The 22,768-nt window shown below is 40.9% G+C and overlaps 1 protein-coding gene across 3 annotated transcripts in view; it reads right to left on the bottom strand.

Annotated features, from left to right (window-relative positions):
- Positions 1 to 10,568: 10,568 nt before the first annotated feature.
- Positions 10,569 to 22,768, bottom strand: part of IL21R (interleukin 21 receptor) — a 149,093-nt gene continuing 136,893 nt past the window's right edge. For all 3 annotated transcript variants that reach the window (XM_056535841.1, XM_056535842.1, XM_056535843.1), the window contains 2 exons: positions 21,797 to 21,881; positions 10,569 to 13,168 (listed from right to left, as the gene is read on the bottom strand). In XM_056535841.1, the coding sequence (XP_056391816.1) occupies positions 12,419 to 13,168; positions 21,797 to 21,881 (835 nt within the window). In that variant the 3' untranslated portion in view covers positions 10,569 to 12,418. The remainder of the gene's footprint in view (positions 13,169 to 21,796; positions 21,882 to 22,768) is intronic.

The following is a 22,768-nucleotide window of genomic DNA, read 5'->3' on the forward strand; positions in this document are numbered from 1 at the left end:
TTAGCAGCTCATAAGTACTGAAAGGATTAAGATTTTTTAATAGAAGTAATTTACAAATCTGTTTAACTTTCTAGAGCCAGTTGAGATATATATATATATATATATATATATATATATATATATATAAATAAATAAAAAAAATTCCTGGATAACCCCTTTAACCCCTTAAGGACTCAGGGTTTTTCAGTTTTTGCACTTTCGTTTTTTCCTCCTTACCTTTTAAAAATCATAACTCTTTCAATTTTCCACCTAAAAATCCATATTATGGCTTATTTTTTGCGTCACCAATTCTACTTTGCAGTGACATTAGTCATTTTACCCAAAAATTCACGGCGAAACGGAAAAAAAAATCATTGTGCGACAAAATCGAAGAAACGCCATTTTGTAACTTTTGGGGGCTTCCGTTTCTACGCAGTGCATATTTCAGTAAAAATGACCCCTTATCATTATTCTGTAGGTCCATACGATTAAAATGATACCCTACTTATATAGGTTGGATTTTGTCGTACTTCTGGAAAAAATCCTAACTAAATGCAGGAAAATGTATACGTTTAACTGTAACTTTTTTCTTTTCCCACGTACAGGGCAGTATGAAGACTCATTTTTTGCGCCGTGATCTGAAGTTTTCATCGGTACGATTTTTGTTTTGATCGGACTTTTTGATCACTTTTTATTCATTTTTCAATGGTATAAAAAGTGACCAAAAATACGCTTTTTTGGACTTTGGAATTGACCGTGCGGTTTAATTAATTATATATTTTTATAGTTCAGACCTTTACGCACGCGGCAATACCACATATGTTTAAGGAAGGTGATTCAAACTTTTATTAGGGAAGGGGTTAAATGACCTTTATTAACACTTTTTTTAAACTTTTTTTTTTGCAGTGTTATAGGTCCCATAGGGACACTGCACAAACTGCAGATGTTGCAAAACTACAACACCCAGCATCCCCGGGCATGCTTGGTGTTGTAGTTTTGCAACATCTGGAGGTCCGCAGGTTGTAGACCACTGTTAGAGGAAGTTGTACTCACGTGTCCCCGCAGCTCCGGACCGTCACCGCTGCCCGGGATGTCGCCGTCTATTGCTGTCGCCGCGTCCCCGGGGTGTCCCCGACGCTCCGGCAAGGCCTCTGCTTCCCCGGCATCCTCGCTCTCCGTCGCCACCATCACGTTGTTACGCACGCCGCTCCTATTGGATGACGGGATGGCGTGCACAGCGACGTGATGACGTCGATGGAGAGCGCCGACGATGCAGGGGATCCCGAATAGGACGCTCAGGAGCCCCGAGGACAGGTAAGTGATCATCAGCGGACCACACGGGGCACCGTAAACGGCTAACCGGTGGCAGCTGATGCAGTCTGCTCTGCCGGATAACAGTTTATGCGATGGCCCCGACATACAAAAGCATCGTATGTTGATGCTGCCTTCAACATGCGATGGCGTCTGAGAGGCCATCGCATGTTGAAATTATCGTATGTCGGGGCCATCGTAGGTCGAGGGGTCACTGTACAACCATATACAACCGTATGTAACCGGACAACTAATTTGTAACCATTTACTGTTTTAAACCGTATATGGTTTATTTTTAAGGCATACGGTTGAGTACAGTTAGGTTTGTGTTTTAGAATATGTTTTATTCATTTATTTATTTTTAAACGTATTCTAAAAAACTGTATAGAAAAATCGTGGTATGAACCAAACCTTAATCTCCTTTTGTGTTTAGTGCATGTTTGACATTCATTCTAGTTAAAATTATTATTTATTTTTAAGTTTTTATTAATTTTAATCTGTTTGTATGTTATATTGTTAGAGATAAATTCAATAAAACCTTTGTTAACTAAAATGTCAAATTTTGACCAGACATGTTATTAGATGCAATGGAATGTCAATTAATCAATATCTAAATCAATATATGGGTCAGCAAAATTGTTGTACAGTGTATGCATGGTCAGACCTTGTATGGGTTACACCCCAGTCTTTTATGGAGTAGAATGTATTGTTTTATGGGTTGTTTCGTAATAAAAAATAAAAATAAAAAAAATTGATAAAACGCCTTTTTCGAATGGTAATCCAGCATCTTTTTCTCTGATATTTTACAAGACATTTCCTCTGTAGTCCTTACTGGGGCCTTTTACTAGGGCAGTGTTTTCTGAATTAGGTAATACTCTTCTGTATAGGACCTACACAGGTAAGTTCATTGTGGTGCAGTTAATTGAAAGACTATACACCCATAAGTCTATTCTTTCTGCAGATGCTGGAATCGAGATGTTGCTGCAACAGAGATTTCACCATAGGAGCAATCCTATTAAAATCAATAGGAATCTGCTGCAGCGGAATTTCTGAGCAGAATATTGCTGCGGAATCTGTTCGGAAATTCCGCCGTGTGAGCATAGCCTTACAATGCTGGGTCAAAATCAGTGTAATCCTTCAATATCAAAAAGCCAACTCCGTCTGAGATGTTCAGGACATATCTAGTATGAATGGAGGGTGACACCTATTGGACAGATTTAGATTTTCTTTTATTTTTTATTTTTATTTTTTTTTAACAATAAAAGAGTTGGACCACTAACGCCATTCATCACCTTAGCACAGAATAGGCAATAGATGAATGATGGGAGTTTGACTGCTGGGATGATCTAACTACTGGTCATGAGAACAAGGGGTCTAAGTCCTGCATTTAAATGAGGTACTCCGGTGGAAAACAACTTTTTTTTTTTTTTAAATCAACTGGTGTCAGAAAGTTAAACAGATTTGTAAATGACTTCTCTTTTAAAATAGTAATCCTTCCAGTCCTTATGAGCTGCTGTATACTACAGAGGACGTTATTTTCTCTCTGCTGACATCTCTGCCCATGTCAGGAACTGTCCAGAGTAGGAGCAAATCCACATAGCAAACTTCTCCTGCTCTGGATGGTTGCTGATACGGACAGAGGTGTCAGCAGAGAGCACTGTGGACAGACAGAAAAGAAATTCAAAAAGAAAAGAACTTCTGTAGTATAGAGCAGCTGATAAGTACTGGAAGGATTAAGATTTTTTGAATAGAAGTAATTTAAAAATCTGTTTAACTTTCTGGGACCAGTTGATTTAAAAAAAATGTTTCCCACCCGAGTACCCCTTTAAATACAGTAGCGGGTATGCATGCACACTGCTACTCTGTTGAAGAGTAGACTCCTGTACTTCTTTTTGGGAGTCCCACACTGCAGCATGCATGCTTGACAGATACTTTATTCTAGACTCTGGAACTTTACCTATTAGGGTGCTTTCACACTGAGAAATAGGAGAGGAATCATTGCGTAAAAATTCAGATGCAGAATTTAAGTTTTTTTGTTTGCATAAAATTTGCGTGAAAATTGTGCGGAATTAATGCGGGATTCCGCGTGGAATATAGGAGGAAGCAGTATTTTTTTTGCTGGACTACAACCACCAATTGGAATTTCCCTATTTAAAAATTTTTTGGAGTGTGAAATTTCCATGCAAATTCCTTGCAAGTTTTGCGCAAATTCCGCGCGGAAACAATTTCAAGCAGAATTTTTTTTTACCATTGACTTGGACTTCTGCTCACGTATTCCACAAGAAGAATGAACATGTCCTTTCTCCTAGCGGAAGGGAATTCCACGGCGGAATTCAGCGAGCGGAATTTACACAGTGTGAATAGTGCAGAGTAAAATACATTGAAGTCAATGGCAAAACAGATGTTAATTATTTCTAAGCAGAGAATTCAAGAGGAATAAGCAAACAATTCAAATCTTAGGAATGGGATTAAAAGGGTACTCTGCTGGTAAGCATCTTAACCCCTATCAAAAGTATAGGGGATAAGATGTCTGATCGTGGGGGTCCCGCTGCAGTGGCCCCCACGATCTCCCCCAGCATCGGGTGTTCTAAAGAAATGCCAGGTTCCTGCAACAGTGGTCATAACCTCACGGCCACACCTCCTCCATTCATGTCTATGGGAGGGGGCGTGTTGGCCGACACCCCCCCTCCCATAGACATGAATGGAGGGGGCGTGGCGTGACATCACAAGGGGGGGGCCATGACCGTGACATCACAAGGGGGGGCCATGACCGTGACATCACAATCACGGCCTCTGGCTTCGGGCGTTCTAAGCAAAATGGCGCACCGGAGTACCCCTTTAACCCTGGTCTCCAGTCAGGACTGACCCTGCAGCACTCTTAGCCAATCAGGTATTTAAAGAGAATGGCAGCACTTGCGCCATTCCCGCAGCTTCCTTAAAACGTAACTGCAATAAAGCTCCGGCAGCAGGATATCTATTTAAACCACCCACAACTTCGTACCCCAAGACTACAGAGATCAGGATCCGGATTTGCCATACAAGTCTATGCGTAGAGTAGAACCAAAAGAACCCTTTTAACCTGACAGAGTAAGGAGTAATTTAAAAAAAACAAATACAATTACGTGTTTCGGGGGTCCCCCCCCCCGCCCCTTCAGATTGCTATCAGCCAAGGAGTAAAATACAAAACAAATACAATTACGTGTTTCAGGCGTTCCCTGCCACTTCTTCAGAATGTTATCAGCAATCGGATACACACTCGTCTTCGAATGTGACCTACACTCCAATGTTTTAAAATAGGATTTACATTTCTGCTCCTAAAATTTTTCATAATGCTTATCTTTATATAGCCTTTGTTTATGATCCATGTGTCAATCATACCTATTCATTTTCACTTTATACATCCTTATATTGTGTTATGTGAAATGATTTATGTTTATTAAAAAATCCTTCAATAAAAATATTTCAAAGAAGGTAAAATCTAGTATATCCAGTACACACGATCGATAAGACTCTTCTTGTTAATTGGTATGCATTAAAATATCACATCAGAGAGGCAGGTTAGACACAGGTGAAATATGCAATTGACGTGTTTCTGGCACTTTGGCACTTATTCATAATTGATTATAAGGGCCGAAGAGCCAGAAACGCATCAAACGCATATTTCTCCTGTGTCTAACTTGCCTTTTTAATGTTATATGATTTTAATGCCTACTAATAAACAAGAAAAGTCTTATTTACCCTGTTTACTTGATATACTAAGTTTTTTTTTTTTTTTTTTTACCTTATTGCAACATTTTCTCATTGAAGTGAACGGAACAACACTGCTCTTCTTTGTACAGCCGCTACTAATAGTAAGGTGAGTGCAAAGATGTACACATTGAAGAGGCTGCAGCGATCACAAGAGCTCCGCAGCTCCTTTTAAAGGGGTACTCCGCTGCCCCAGCGTTCAGAACATTTTGTTCCCGAATGCTTAGAGCAGGCGTCAGGGGTCATGATGTCACTGTCACGCCCCTCGTGACATCACATCATGCCCCCTCAATGCAAGTCTATGGGAGGGGGCGTGGCAGCCGCCACGCCCCCTCCCATAGACTTGCATTGAGGGGGCGTGGCGTGACATCACGAGGGGGGTCACAGTGACTTCACGACCCCCGCTGCACACTCCAAGCGTTCTAAACGAATGTCGGGTACTGCACAGAGATCTTGGGGGTCGCCAGTGGCGGGACCCCTGCGAGTAGATATCTTATCCCCTATTCTATGGATAGGGGATAAGATGTCTAGGGTCGGAGTACCCCTTTAACAGATTATGGGTGGATTCGCTGGGTGGATTGGCCCCCCCCCCCCTATTCCCCCATTTAATATTGTAGATAGGTAATTAATTTTTAACCCCTTTCGGGTACAAACTCAGTTTTCTTATATATATATATATATATATATATATATATATATATATATATATATATGTGTGTGTATTTATTAATTCAGTCTTGCAAGAAGCATTGAAGCATTAAGGTTTGTGAAACACAATGTTATAAATGTAGTACTATAAAAAAAAGTACAAAATGTGGGTTCCAGCACAGGATGTAAGCTGCATAGTCCATTGCTTCATTGGTTTTCCAGGTAAAAGGGTGTGAAAACTTTTCATTTGATGCTAACTAATGTGCCAACCATTGCTGGTTATTTTGAATCACAGATTTTGTGTCACATATTCAGAAATATATAAAAAATATAAGACATAAAGATGTATAGCTTAGAATAGTAGCCTTCACTGAGATTTCTAAAGTAATGAGAATTACAATCACAATAGCATGTGGAAGCCTCTTCAACATCTAAAAAAAATCACATTCATTTTTTTCATGGACACTGGAATAAAAGGTCCCAATTTACGAGGAATTAACGGACAATTGGCAACCCTGCAGCTTAGTGAGAAGACATGAAACACTCTAAGGGTACGTTCACACGTACAGGATCTGCTGCAAATTTTGTGCAGCTGATTTTGCTACCCACTGACTTCAACGGGTAACAAAATCAGCTGGTGAAAATATGCAGCAAAAATATGCAGCAGATCCTGTACGTGAGAACGTACCCTTAAACAGAGACTGAGCATCAGTACCATGATGTTGAGTTGAAGCTGATTTCCATGTCAGTGTGATGTCCCAGTACGGGATATGCATCTCACAGTCCTATCAGCTTGAGTCCCTGCACGGCCCCAGGGCTCGCCTGCACTGTACCCCTATAATATTTATAATTGTATATTATGTGTAAAGGACCTTTGATAGGTTCATATGGTTATTGATCACATGATAATGGTTGTCATATGTTGAAGTCACATGTTTTGTTACCCAGAGAGCACCAGGTGACCAGATGACCTGCAGCTAGCCTATGGGCTCCTTGCTCAGCCCCCCTTTATAAGAGGGGGAGGTACTACGATCTCTCTCTTATGATTCACTTTCTGCTGAGGTCAAATCCAGTCCAGACGTCTCAGAGCCAGTGTCCAGAACATCTGGAGGCATCAAACCTAAATTACAGCCACAAGCCAGTAAGTCAAGTCATCCCTGTCTGCTGTCACTATCTTCAGTCAAGTCAAGTCTATTATAGTCAGCGTGGCTGTCCTAAAGTCTGTCAAAGTCACTACAAGTCCCAGCAAGCTGCGAGGTCCCCTGTATTCCTGGTCACCTCTATGGGATCCTGGCCTAGCTGTAAAGACTGTACCATCTGTCTACCTCTTCTGCTCACTGTATGGAAGCTCTGGAGTGCTGGAGGAGGCATTCCCCAGCAGGCACAATGTCATCTGAAGCCCGGCCGGTAGAACTTCCGCCCTTTTTCTTCTATGCTGCGCTCACACATAGGAGTGCAGCATAGAAGAGGCAGTCGATCACGGCAGGCCGCCTTTCCATCCCCTCCTCTCTGTATGTGTAACACAAAGAGAAGGGGGATCTGAGAGGACCTGCCGCACTGCTGCATGATTGACAGGGCTGCGAGCGAGCACTGTGCTGAGATGGGGTCCTCCCAGCATGAGGAGACAGGGGATGCGGCGGGACCTGAAAGGGAGACACCTAGTGGCTAAAAGTTTAAAGTGAAATAAAACATATAAATACACATATTTTTTTGTAATAAATATATTACAAAGTTGTTTAATAATATAATAACTACAACATATTAAAAATAACTTTTAATGACAGATACCATTTAAGAGCCATGTGCCCATTTTGGTATCTATTGGTACACGGGGGTCTCTTGTCTCTCATACGTTGTAATGAAAGCAAGAGGATTTTCACAGGAGGAAACACATTGGGGAGATTTATCAAAACCTGAAGGGGCCATCTTCTCTTAGCTCAGGTACCATACGTGAAGCACAAAGAAAGTAAATAAATGTTTTTTTTGTTACAGACGGGACAATGAATTTCTATGAAGCCTAAGTTAAGTGTGACTACCAATAGTTGGCTGTGGGTACTCTGGCCACGCCCCCTCGTGCCATCACCCCACGCCCCCTCCATTCATGTCTATGGACATGAATGGAGGGGGCCTGGTGTGATGTCATAAGGGGAGTGGCTGTGACTACCACTGCCACAGGAAGCGTTGGTTTAGAACACCGGGTGCTGCGGGAGATCGCAGGGGCCCCGGAAGCCGGACCCCCACGATCAGACATCTTATCCGGTATCCTTTGGATAGGGGATAAGATGTTTTCAGTGGAGTACCCCACTGGGAAAAAATATTTTTTAAATCAACTGGTGCCAGAAATCTTAACATTTTTGTGAATTACTTTTATTTAATAATCTTAACCTTTCCAGTATTTATCAGCTGCTGTATGCACCGCAAGAAGTTCTTTTCTTTTTTAATTTCTTTCCTGTCTGACCACAGTGCTCTCTGCTGACACATCTGTCCATGTCAGGAACTGTCCAGAGCACGTGAGGTTTGCTATGGGGATTTTCTCCTACTCTGGACAGTTCCTGACATGGACAGAGGTGTCAGCAGAGAGCACTGTGGTCATACAGAAAAGAATTAAAAAAGAAAAGAACTTCCTGTGGAGCATACAGCAGCTGATAAGTACTGGAAGGGTTAAGATTTTTATATAGAAGTAATTTAAAAATCTGTTTAACTTTCTGGCACCAGTTGATTTATAAATGTTTTTTTTTCCAGGGGAGTACCCCTTTAAAGAACTTCTTACTGTCAGCTCTTTATGCTGTGGACACCACTGGATAGCTGTTAGGGTATAAAGGCAAACTGTACCTTTCTTGGAACTGAGGGTAGTTGCCTAATTTCCTTTTTTATTTCTATTTTAGCCAAGTGTCAAGGAGGTGGGGCTCAGCTATTCAAGTGCCACAGTCTGGGAAGCCTCCTGACTCACCCTTATGTCCCAGCCTCTTCCTAAATAATATACAGAACAGTACTGTGTCAGGAACTGTCCAGAGTAGGAGCAAATTCTTATAGTGAATTTCTCTAGCTCTGGACAGTTCCCAATGTGGGCAGAGGTGGCAGCAGAGAGCACTGTGATCAAACTGTAGAGAACATCACAACTTCCTCTGGAGCATACAGCAGCTGATAAGTACTGGAAGGATTGAGATTTTTAAATAGAAGTCATTTAAAAATCTGTATAACTTTCTGGCACCAGTTGATTTGAAAAATAAATTCCCTCTGGAATACCCTTTTGAGAAGGATAAATCTGGGTACTATAATGTTTAAGCCAGATAATCCCAAAACAGAAACAATCATTTTGCATTATTATCCATGCTTTTGCCAGGTGCACAGTGCTACATTGCAACCACATTAATCATTTTATGAAACATTCAGATATATAGTTTAACCCCTTCTTGATATACATTGATATACATTTCATGGAGGGGAATATACAGTGGGGATCAAAAGTTTGGGCACCCCAGGTAAAAATTTGTATTAATGTGCATAAAGAAGCCAAGGAAAGATGGAAAAATCTCCAAAAGGCATCAAATTACAGATTAGACATTCTTATAATATGTCAACAAAATAACAGAAAATAAAAAAAATGGTGTCTGCAAAAGTTTGGGCACCCTGCAGAATTTATAGCATGCACTGCCCCCTTTGGTAATATCACAGCTTGTAAACGCTTTTTGTAGCCAGCCAAGAGTCTTTCAATTCTTGTTTTTAGGTATCGTCGCCCATTCTTCCTTACAAAAGTCTTCCAGTTCTTTGAGATTTCTGGGCTATCTGTCACACACTGCTCTTTTAAGGTCTATCCATAGATTTTCAATTATGTTGAGGTCAGGAGATTGTGAAGGCCATGGCAAAACCTTCACTTTATGCCACTTGATGCAATCCCCCTTGGATTTCGAGGTGTGTTTAGGATCATTATCCATTTGTAGAAGCCATCCTCTCTTTAATTTCAGCTTTTTCACAGATGGCATCAAGTTAGCATCCAAAATTTGCTGAAATTTTATTGCATCCATTTTTCCTTCTACACGTGAGATGGTCCCTGTGGCTGCAATACAACCCAAAAGCATGATTGATCCACCCCCATGCTTAACAGTTGGACAGAGGTTCTTTTCATTAAATTTTGTTTCCCTTCTTCTCCAAACGTACCTTTGCTCATTCCGGCCAAAAAGTTCAATTTTAACCTAATCGGTCCACAGAACTTTTTTACAAAATGCATCAAGCTTTTCTATATGTTCATTTGCAAAGTTCTAACGCAGATTTTTGTGGTGAGGACGTAGAAGAGGTTTTCTTCTGATGACTCTTCCATGAAGAACATATTTGTACAAGTATCTCTTTATAGAGGAATAGTGTACCACAACTCCAGTGTCTGCCAGATCTTTCTGGAGGGATTGTGCAATCAAACGTGGGTTTTGTATTGTTTTTCTCACAATCCTGCGAGCTGTTCTGTCTGATATGTTTCTTGGTCTTCCAGATCTTGCTTTAACTTCCACTGTTCCTGTGGGCGTCAACTATTTTCAGTTTCAGATTTCTAGACAACTGCTTAGAAGAATCCATGGTGCTGATTGTTGGGGGCAAGGTCAGATGAGTCTGGGCATTTAAAACCTTTGAGATTGACAACCTGGTCTTCCCAGATGATGATTGAGAACAATCCATGACACTGGCAGGTCTCAGCTTTGCAAAGGGGGCAGTGCATGCTATAAATTCTGCAGGGTACCCAAAGTTTTGCAGACGCCATTTTTTTTTGTTTTCTTTTATTTTGAAAGTGTAAATGATGGAAATAAAATCTAACTTTTGGAGATTTTTCCATCTTTCCTTGGCTTCTTTATGCACATTAATACAAATTTTTACCTGGGGTGCCCAAACTTTTGATCCCCACTGTAGGCAGGCTCAGGAGCTTAAACCTGCCTGAAACAGCCAGGATCAGAGAAAATTCTAATCCCAGCAATTTAACAACTTAAATGCTTTCCCCCCCATTTACAATATATATCTATATAAAAATAAATATAAAAGAAAGCTAATTGGTATTGCTACATTTGTAAATGTCAGAACCTTTAAAATATCATGTTATTGCATGGTAAACACTGTAAAAAAAAAATACACATTGTGATATTATTTTGTAATGTACTTTCTTTTGTAACTAGCTTTCCAAAATGGATTGTCCAGGAAGCAGGAAAGACATGACCTCTTCTGATCCCCACCACTCCACTTCCACCCTCAGCACATCTCGGAAATACGCGATACATGGCAGGGGTGCTACCAAATTGTGATCATTGTGTACAGGCAAAACCACGCCCACATGCAATATCCAATAGTTTTATGATGTCACTGCAGTATCTCACAGCTATTGCACATTGCATGCAGGCTTGGTTTCCAATTTAGTAGATGTTCCCTGCAGTTCCCTGTAACACCACACAATGACTGTGATTTATTACCCCCTTCATCTCAGAATGTATACGTAATGACTGGTTCTGTCTGCACCCATAGGGTTAATTCTGTATCTCTGTTAGCTTGTGTGCCTCTAGCTGTTTCCCGACTCCTACTGGTTTGTAGTTTATTATTTTGACTCTGTCTGCCCCTGCACATAGTAGGTGGGGAATGTCCTTGTGTTTGTGGACTCCTTGTTTAGGATGGGAAAGCAAGTAGGCAAGGATGGGCAAGATTAGGGGCAAGAATTGTGGGCAAGATTAGGGCTTCACTCAATGCCTGCCTGACATGACAGTATATGTCCATGTGCTGAGGATAGTAGAGGAACACAGAGAGAAGAAGGTAATGCCTTTTCTGCTCACCAGACAACCTCTTTAATGTCATACATACTTCATAGTCAAAACATAATAAAAACAACATAATCTGGTATCACTGTAGTCATACCGACCGACAGAAAAGTTATTTTCAGGATCCACAGTGTCCTCTGTAACAGGGTAGTGATCACTGATCTTTAGTTTTCCTCTCCCTCCCTGTTCTTATAGAGGACTTAAAGGGATACTCCACCCTTAGACATCTTATCCCCTATCCAAGGGACCCCACAATCTCATTGCTGCACCAGGCGTTCGTTTAGCACGTTGGGTGCAGCGCCGGCTGCTCGTGATGCCACAGCTGTGCCCGGCTTGTGATGTCATGGCCACGCCCCCTCAATGCAAGTCTATGAGAGGAGGCGTGACTGATGTCATGAGCGGGGCACGGCCGTGACATCACAAGCCTCTGCCCCACATCACCAGCCATCCGGCACGGAGCGAAGTTCACTTCGTGCACCACATGTCTGGGGTGCCGCAGCCGAGATCGTGGGGGTCCCCAGCGACGGGACCCCAGCAGTCAAACAGGCGGAGTACCCCTTTAATGGTTGTGACTGACAAGCCACACTGTTATCTCTATGATTGAGCAGAGCACTTATTGGGCTTCCTGTCTGATTCCTAATGGAGAGCTCATACATAGGTTGTGTGCAGAGGTTACATTCATGGGGTTGCTACCATTTGCAGCTCACATATTTATAGGCCATTCTTTTGTGAGTAGCACTCATCTCTCCACTTAGAGGGCTGAGACACTGTAAGAGCACCAACAATTGAGCCAACAGGACTCGGCTGGGACAGGTTCTCAGCCATTTTATTTAAACCATAGATGTCTTCAGTCTGAATCAACAACCTGAAAAACTCATAAGTTGCTTCAATATTATACAAAAAAGGAGCCGTATTTCCATAGCTTCCATAGCCCTCTGCTTGGTTATTGACTAGAAGGCTTTGGGCACCCATTGCTGTACATAGTTTCTTTTATTTATTACCTCTTCTTCATTGTCAGGATCTGGGTTTAGCGGTGTTGTCGGAATGTCACTATGTCCGAAATTACTGTCCACCGGACTCCCACATTCAGAGTCTACAAAACCACTGTCAATTGTGTCCATATCCAGGCATACCCTGGGATAGCCAAAGTCACCACTATTTCCTGAGTCGGGAGACAATGGATTATAATTATTATCCTTATAATACACATTTTCATCATCCTCGGGGGAAGGAGATTCCTGCAGTTCCCATTCTTCTGGGGGTATTGACACAAGCTTTAGCATATTTATAGATCTTAGGAAATCTTCATGAGCACCAAACTTAGGTATTAATGTACATTGTGAATCAGATCCTTGATCTAGGAGGTGATCCAACATGTTGCCACTATCAAGTTTAATGGCAGGGTAACTATCATCTCTACTCCTATCTTCTTCATTAATGGAGTCATCAGTTGTAGGGATGGTGGTGGTGGTGATGGTAGAGGTGATGCATTGAGAACCACATTGTGTGCCAGGGTCCTCTTCCATACAACCACATATTCTGAATATTTGGTTCTTCTCCGTTAAGCATCTCTTGGGAAGAAACATCTTCGTTTCCAAGTTTTTGCCTGAAGTATGCATGAAATAAATTTCTTCTGGATAAGTGGAACCTCCATCATAAGGAATTGTTGTGAATGGGATGTAGTGAGGACCCAACCAGCTCTGAGGAAAAAAATAAAATTAAAATTAGGAAATAATTAATGTTGCACAGTACACATATCCCTACATATCTCAATTTTTTTAAATAACCTAGTAGGAAATTCTTATTAATTATTAGATGGTGTCCTCTGTTCAGGATACTCATTGCTTGACCAGAGTCTCTCTTACTCTAGAGGATCTGACCTGCCCTGTATTATACATACGACTTATTATATATCTCTATAGCACACCATCAGGGGCAGTAGCAGCATGGAGGACATTATAGAGCAGTACTGAGTATTGTAAGCTATGAAACAAGCCCTGGGGTTAGATATAATACAGTAAGCTCTGTGTAGTCTCTTAGCAGACTCTGTTTGCTTTTGAATCTCTCCAATCACTCCCCTCCCATCTTCCTCCTTCTGTCCCCCCTCCATAGACTAGTGTGGGCAGCATGTAGCCTGATCCCTCAGTGATCTCCCAGTAAGATGCTACTTTTATAGCAGTTTTTTCGAGGATAAGAAAGTGGATGTAGATCACAATTTTTTTACATTCACTTTTAATATTAATTCATGCAAAGTTTGTTGAAACGACTATACCTATTTAGTAAGGCATTTACATCGTTTTTTGTACACTAGAGACTTTTTAAATAATAATAAAAAATAATATATATATATATATATATATATATATATATATATATATACACACAGTATATTGTTAGTCCAGCCTTCAGAGCATGTTTATCATAATTTACACCAGATGTAAATTGAGCTTGAAATCTACTCCAGCTTGCTGCTGTAGATTTCAAGCGTCCAAATGAGACACCTGGACAGTAAGAGCGCCAAATTTATTTGGGGGCTGCATCTCTTCCCTTCAAATCCAGGATATAAAATGTCAGTCTGCATAAATTCTTCTATTACTTCAGTATGTAAGGGTAGCAATACACCGCAAGGTCCCCCTCTTGCCACAGTCTTTGCAGCAGTAGCTTGATATATATGTATATATCACAAGCTTGATATATAAAACATGCCCTTGGTCAGTGGTCTTCAAACTGTGGACCTCCAGATGTTGCAAAACTACAACTTTCAGCAGGTCCGGACAGCCGATGGCTGTCCGGGCATGCTAGAAGTTGTAATTTTGCAACATCTGGTGGACCACAGTTTGGAGACCACTGCCCTAGGTTATGTGCCTGTAATTGCACGCCAGGTTGTTATACTTTTTTGCCCCCACCATTGTTTGCGTTACTGCATTAAATATAACACAACCATTAGTTTCCTGTCTAAAGTTGATGTCTGAAGAACATAGGGTTAGAACTTCACCTCTGCATCCTCAAGATGGCGCTACAAGATACTCTATAGAGACAGCTAGGATGCTGTGTGCACAGTCCAAACCTTCTGCTGAGAACAGGACTCTGAATGCTAATGTAAAGGACTGGGGGGGGGGTATTTATGAAGACTTTTACCCTTTTTCTTCTGACTAAACTTGGTGCAAAAATTTGGCGCAATTAGTTTTTTTGCGACTTTTTTGTGCCTTTTCTTTTATGCACATTTCTTTGGTTGGCTGTTGCATGTGTGTTTTCAGTCAGGCTTTTGCAATGGTCAGGAATTTATGAAAATGTGACTTTTTAAAAAGGCACAAAATTTGGCGCAAACCATTTAAAAAGAAAACACACATTTCAAAGATTAGTTGAAAATACTCATTAATACAAGCAGATCACTTTATTTAAAATATATATATTTTTTAATTTCCTATAAAAAATGACAAAAAATTAATAACTTTGTTTCATTTTTTATAAATTTTTTTTAACTTTGAAAACATTTTCCAATATGGTTAGGATGGACTTGTTTAAAAGTCTGGATATTTGGTACAATTAAAGGGGTACTCCAGTGGAAAACTTTTTTTTTTTTTTTAAATCAACTGGTGGCAGAAAGATAAACAGATTTGTAAATTACTTCTATTAAAACATCTTTATCCTTCCAGTACTTATTAGCAGCTGTATGCTACAGAGGAAATTCTTTTCTTTTTGAATTTCTTTTTTGTCTTGTCCACATTGCTGTCTGCTGACACCTGATGCCCATATCAGGAACTGTCCAGAGCAGGAGAAAATCCCCATAGCAAACCTATGCTGATCTGGACAGTTCCGGACACAGACAAAGGTGTCAGCAGAGAGCACTGTGGACAAGACAAAAAAGAAATTCAAAAAGAAAAGAATTTCCTCTGTAGCATACAGCTGCTAATAAGTACTGGAAGGGTAAAGATTTGTTAATAGAAGTAATTTACAAATCTGTTTAACTTGCTGGCACCAGTTCATTTAAAAAAAAAAGTTTTCCACCGGAGTACCCCTTTAAGTTTACAAACCATACTTGTTTGTATGGTTATCCAGATTATTACTTTAAAATTCCTAAATGTTTACGGATGCAAATTAGACACCTTTTGTAATATGTTTGTTTCACAATTTTCTAGTAGTTTATCAAGAAAACAGTTCCTCAGAATCCCAGCAATCCCACCCCCAATCCCCATACCTACATGTCTAACCAGTCATGCAGCAGCCTCAGGCTTGTCCATGAGTCATAGGCAAGAGATGACTCATGGACAAGGCTTGAGCTGGTGCACCAATCACATCCCACCACCTCAAAGAGGGATACGCCCCCTTCCCCTCATAGGATTTATAACCCTGTGAGCGAATGAAAAGATGTAAAATGAAATGTAAAATAAAGGACATTCACAATGAAGCTACAAAACTGCCCTGCAGTAACACACAAGGAATCACCTCTGAAAGAGCTTCCTGGAACTATCACCTGAAAGGTGGGTAAATTCACACACATACAAGTCATTTCTGAAATTACACCCAATTTATAGCCCGACTTGCGCCTTTTTGTAAATTTGGTGCAGATAGTTGAAAAGCCACCCATGAAAAAAAGGAGTAAAAAAACACATCCATTATTCTTAAATACCCCCCCCGTAGCTACATGGGTGGACTAGGATTGGTCCAATTTCATTAGTAGATGACATATATATATATATATATATATATATATATATATATATATATCTGGCTCCACTCATACACTGTGCATAGTAACCCCAGTAGCAATGAGCTGCAGGAAGAGTACAGGAGGGGCCTTCATTCTCAGGTTCCAGACCCACGACTAATATTAGGCAACAAACATGGCTACTGTGACATTTTCAGTGGTTTGGCATTAAATATAATTTCTCGTTCCCAATCTTGTCTTGACTATGCTGTTTTTTTCGGCTTTATTTCTTTATGACTTTACTATATTATTGTTCTTTACGCTTAGCACTTATACAGTGTATATACTCACTGGGGTAAACCACATCCTTTATCGCTTTACTGTATGTGTTACATTTACAATAATTAACACTGTGGGTGGAAAGAATCTGCCCGTACATTTCTTACCAATAGTCCCTTTCTTTACTAGTTTTACCGTGTTGTATTACGTGACTATCAGCTTGTCGTCTCGGAGTAAAGCTACGCACTAGTTTTGTGGGGACTGGAGCCATGGGTGTGGGTAGCGTTATGTTAAAAGAAAAAGCATAAAAATCACCCCCTAACACCTTAGATACAAGCGACATGACAATCACAAATAGCAGACCGGACACGCACGGGCATCTGAGACACAGGGCACATGCCATACAGAAACAGCTCATATTTAAGAGATTTGTATAATATGTGACATTTTTATATAGGACATATGTGACAAGTGTGCCAGTCATGACTTGGATACATCCATGTATCACTCATGTAAAACACAAAGGCTGGGCACATGCTGGACAAGTGCCATCACATGATTTTGCACGTTCTTTTTACACCATGTTTTTGGCGTCCATTTGAAGTATGTCAGAAAAATATCCATTGCTGACCCATAAGTCAAACACACAACAGAAGCCAAAGAGGTATCATTTTGGCCTCGGTGTGGGTGGTTTCCATTTACTTGCCGGATGGAAAAAAAAAGTCAATTAAAAATACAACAACAAATAAAAGCCTAGGCTGGGTCCACACTGCATTACCATCTCTTAGACGTATCCGTCGTCAGTCTGCCGAAATGGTTTACTGTTAGGTAGGGCCGCAGATGCCATTTATTTCAATGGCGAATGAGTCACCGTTTGGACCATATGTGCTTTTTTTAGTGGACTCAAAAGCATGGTCTGCTGCGCTATGCAGTCCGCTGAAAATAGCGCATACGGGCTGCATGGTGACACCTTTCGGCCATTGAAATAAATGGCATCCTGTGTTACAGAACACGTCAATATGTTCAGTGGGATGTTTAATGATCCGTCTAATGAGAGGTGGTAACGCAGTGTAAACCCAGCCTAATACTAGGCAATATATATATATATATATATATATATATATATATATATATATAGAGATAAAAAACAGCAAGGCGACTGCGGCACACAAATTTGTGAAAAAATAAAATAAAATTGTGTTTATTCCATGAACAAGAGCGACGTTTCGGTGTTCTCACAACACCATTCTCAAGCTGTTGTGAGAACACCGAAACGTCGCTCTTGTTCATGGAATAAACACAATTTTATTTTTCACAAATGTGTGTGCCGCAGTCGCCTTGCTGTTTTGGATGTGTGTTGGGCCGTGACCGGGACCCCATAGACTGGCGTGCACCTATTATTTGATTGTCTGGAAGTGCTGCTTTCCCTCTTTTACTGCTATATATATAGATAGATAGATAGATATATGTTACAGTTAAAACGAGTTTTAGTTAAAACTGGTTTTCCCTAGTGAAAACTAATTTTGACTAAATGCCTTTGTAAAAACTAGTATTGACTGCTTTTTCCAGTGAAAATTAGTTTTGACTGAACATCTTTGTGAAAACTAAAATTGACCGCTAGAATTGACTTCTCTTTCCCAGTGAAAACCAGTTTTTACTGAACGCCTTTGTTGAAACACCAATTTTCATTAAATATTCTAGTTTGTATGAAGGCTTTCAGTAAATATTCTTGTTTGTACGAAGGCGTTCATTAAATATTCTTGTTTGTACAATGGCGTTCAGTAAAAACTGGTTTTAACTACTGTAGGAAAAAGCAGTACATTCTAGTTTTCACAAGGCGTTCAGTCAAACCTAGTTTTCCCTGGGGAAAAGCAGTCAATACTAGTTTTCACAAAGTAATTTAGTCAAAACTAGTATTCACTAGGGAAAACTAGTTTTAACTGTAACATATATATATATAAAACTCAATATGTGTATGTGTGTATTAAAGAAGAGCGGCATAGGCCACATTGAAATTCGCAATATTTCGCGAATATATGGACGAATATTCAATCATATATTCACAAAATTACCATGACCAAGCCCTGAGGCTATGTTCACATGCCAGAATTTCCGTACGGAAATTTGCATTGGAATTTCGCACGTAGACTCCACAGCAGCAGACTCCCATTGATTTCAATGGGATTCTCCTGCCCTGTGCACATAGCAGAATTTCTGCGCCAGACACATCTATCGTGGAAAATTTTATTCCGGTATCTGCAGAAAGAATGGACATGTCCATTCTTTCTGCAGACTCCGCACAAAATGCATTGCCATCTATGAGACGACGTATTCCCGAGCGGTCCTAGCGCTGGCATGTCATGCAGGCACCCGCAGTTTGCAGAATGTACGCACTGAGATTTTCCATGTGGACATTCAACATTCTGGCGTGGCATTCTAAAGAATAATTGTTCCATCGATTTCGTTGGGAGAAGCAGCGCCTATAAGAAGGACACTTTCAATCTACTTTTTGGTTATAATGACAGGAAACGGCAGGTAACTGAACTTTTTTTTCTGCGTATTCATGTGGCTGAATGATTTTGCTGCTAATATCCCTGTGTCTCGTGCACGGATCCACACTCAGACCCTGCGTGTCCAAACAATGAATGAATGACGAGATGATCCAGCACTTTATTGGTAGATTCTCTTAAAAACAGCATGGAACAACTTCACAAAGTTTGACATATCTTGACACATTTCGAGAGCATGCGCTCGAAACGCGTAAAGATATGCCAGACTTTGTGAAGTTATGAAGTTGTTCCATGCTTTTTTTTAAAGGATTTACCAATAAAGCTGCAGTTTCTTAAAGTGCTGGATCATCTCGTCATTCATTCAATATCCCTATCGGGCAGGTAAATCTTCAGCATGCTCTGTAAAATTGTGTAGGCAATCCGCATCCTATTAAAACCCCATCCATAGGATGTAGGCATGGTATCGGCTCTGCGTGATTGTTTCTGCATTCAGACACAGCCTAAGGGTACGTTCACACGAGTGGATTATTTTGCAGTTTTTCCGCTGCATATTTGAAAGTGGGCGGGCTCTTCTCGGCTGTCCACAGCAGATTTTCCACGGTGGAATTTACGCTGTGGAAAATCCGCCGCAGTCCCTACTGACTTAAATGGGGCTTGCTGTGGATTTTCCGCAGCGTAAATTCCGCCGTGGAAAATCTGCTGCGGACAGCCGAGAAGAGCCCGCCCCCTTTCAAATACGCAGCGGAAAACCCGCAAAAAAATCTGCTTGTGTGAACGTACCCTAAGGGAAAATTTCAAATGAGCAGAATATGGACACAAGTCCCAGCTTAACCCTAGGTCTGGTCAATGGTCTCAGAAGAATGGCATTTGGTCTAACTGATGGCCAAGTATTATTGACCCTACAATGCGTCCATATTTCAGCCATCAACTATGTACCATAAGGGGGCGCTGCACTTCACAAAGCCAAAGCTTCGAGCGGCCTTGCAAAAAGTTGTTTCATAACAGCTAGTGCCCCAAACTCCTAGGGTAAAGCATGCTGTGGCAACTGGGCAACATTTCCTTTGCACAGGTTTTGATAAATCTCTCCTCTTTGTTCCATGGGTGATGTCCAGGAGTTAAGTCCTGGTAAAAAAAAAAAGGTGTGGGAACTCACCCTAGATTTCCACTCAAGGGCTGGTCCTTTACAGGGCCGGCTCTGCCTATAGGCAACGTAGGCAGCCTATAGCACCCTCTTAATGGGGGGTGCCGCTCTGCCTTCCGCAAGAAAGTTAGTCTACCAGCATCCAAACCACTCACTCAGCCAGCAGCAAAAGGAGGAGGGTTGTTACAGTGTCACCCCAGTAGCCAGGTGGGTCGTGTCAAAGGGTGGAGTCAAGGGGGTGGTAAAATTAGCTTTTGCCTAGGGTGTCAAAAATCCTTGCACCAGCACTGGTAATGCAAGCTAATGGGAACAGTGTTTCTGCAGTTGAAAAAGTGCAGGAACTCCATTCCCATGCGTTCCTGCAGGATTTGAGCCCTAGTGGTGTATGGCATTACTGCTCTGCCACAATCACTTACAGTATGTAGATTAGAATCGTGCAGTTTCTGGAAGAAAACAGACATCTTTGCTGATCTTACACAACTCCTTTAGGAGCCAAGCTCCCATTAACTAAGTGTGGTGTCCCGGTACTGTATTGCATACAGTACCTAGTGTAGAGGTCCACAAAGTCAGAAGTAACTACGTTCAGGTAGGGTTCCTCAGGTGGGACAGCCCCTAGTCGCCTCTCTTCAAGTCTATCTCTAATGATAATATATGTATATATTTAATAATTATTTATATTTTATAGTAATGTGTAGTACTTACCTTAATCGGCGTCGTAGGACCTTCGGTCATGTGACCATGCTAATAACCTCTATGGTATGTTGGAGGACCTTTGGAGGTCCTTGGGTCATGTGTTACCCATGAATCTTTGTAATGGTGATTGACACAAGTATGGACCAATTAGCACTAGTCCATCCCCTGCCCATATTAGGGAGCTGCATCCAATTATCGCTCTCTTGGGTTGCTGCTCTCGTGGATGCCAGACTAGCAGTATGGATCTACGCAACTTTCAAAGACATGCTAGGCCTCAAAAATCCACCGGCCTCAGCATAACTAAAACCGTGAGTTCTAATCTACCCCTGCTAATGCTAGCGTGACTACTGGACCGCAACTAATCCCCTAAATCCAGTGGAACAGTGCATAATACTTAAAGACTCTAAATTGCTAAAGTCCCAACCTTGTCAATCTCCAAAGAAGGAACTTGTATGCATAGACACTGTTCTGTTATTGAAGCTTGCAGAAAATCTTCAGTAAAAGTTAATCCTGTTTCAGAAAACTCTCAGGTTGTGGACAATCTATTCTTCTCTACCTCCCTATCGCTCTTGGGAAGGGTGGCGGTAGGACAAGCGTTATTGAGGAGCCCTCACCCTGGCGTCACGAATAGCAAGGGTTAACAATCACCCTTTAATTACCGCACAGCTACACTCCCCATACCCTACATCCCCCAGGCTATCACATAAGCGTGTGGTTTTAAAATGAGATATACAATGTATACAACATGCTTTAACTGCACCATTAGAGATATCTGAGCACACATGGGGTTAAATGTAACATTACAGTCAAAAAGTGAAATGAGGAAGTAAAACTATATATTTCCCAGATCATGGGTATTTTTCTTGCAGGGCTCGAGATGTTTACTACAAAGTTGAGCAAAATGTAATTTCCAGCATAACTCGGCAGCTGTGCGCTCCCATGCACCGCCACAACTCCTACAGGTCGTCGGTTTATACCACTGTCCATCCAGTAATGGGCTTGTTATAAGCATCTGTGACTTATAACAAAAACTAATATATATATTTTTATGTGTTACCTTAAAATTTCCTTGATGTCCTTCGTAGAGCGGTACAAAGAAGTCCTTCGGGTCAGGGACCAGCACCCACACCTTACCCCAGATGCTGGTGACCAAAAAAAGAAACAGGAAATGAGCGTAGTAAACAGGAACGCTTTGCATCTATTTTATGAATGGCCGTGTCAGTCTGAGGACAGTTTAAGACAGTTGTAATACAACTATCACAGTGTATTTATAATGGCCGACCCATCCTTAACCCCTTAAGGACTCAGCGTTTTTCCGTTTTTGCATTTTCATTTTTTCCTCATCACTTTCTAAAAATCATAACGCTTTCAATTTTGCACCCAAAGATCCATATGATGGCTTATTTTTTGCGCCAACAATTCTACTTTGCAGTGACATTAGTCATTTTACCAAAAAAATCCACGGAGAAACGGAAAAAAAAATCATTGTGCGACAAAATTGAAGAAAAAATTTCATTTTGTAATTTTTTGGGGGTTTCCGTTTCTACGCAGTACATTTTTCGGTAACAATGACCCCTTATCATTATTCTGTAGGTCCATACGGTTAAAATGATACCCTACTTATATAGGTTGGATATTGTCGTACTTCGGAAAAAAATCATAACTACATGCAGGAAAATGTATATGTTAAAAATTCTCATCTTCTAACCCCCATTACTTTTTTATTTTTCCGCGTATGGGCTGGTATGATGGCTCATTTTTTGCGCCGTGTTCTGAAGTTTTTATCAGTACCATTTTTGTATTGATCTGACTTTTTGATCGCTTTTTATTCATTTTTTCATGATATAAAAAGTGACCAAAAATACACTATTTTGGACTTTGGAATTTTTTTGCGCGTACGCCATTGACCGTGCGATTTAATTAATGATATATTTTTATAGTTCGGACATTTTCACACGCGGCGATACCACATATGTCCCATAGGGACCTATAACACTGCACACACTGATCTCCTATGCTGATCGCTGCA

This window comes from Hyla sarda, chromosome 8 (assembly GCF_029499605.1).
Source record: "Hyla sarda isolate aHylSar1 chromosome 8, aHylSar1.hap1, whole genome shotgun sequence".
Lineage (NCBI taxonomy): Eukaryota > Metazoa > Chordata > Amphibia > Anura > Hylidae > Hyla > Hyla sarda.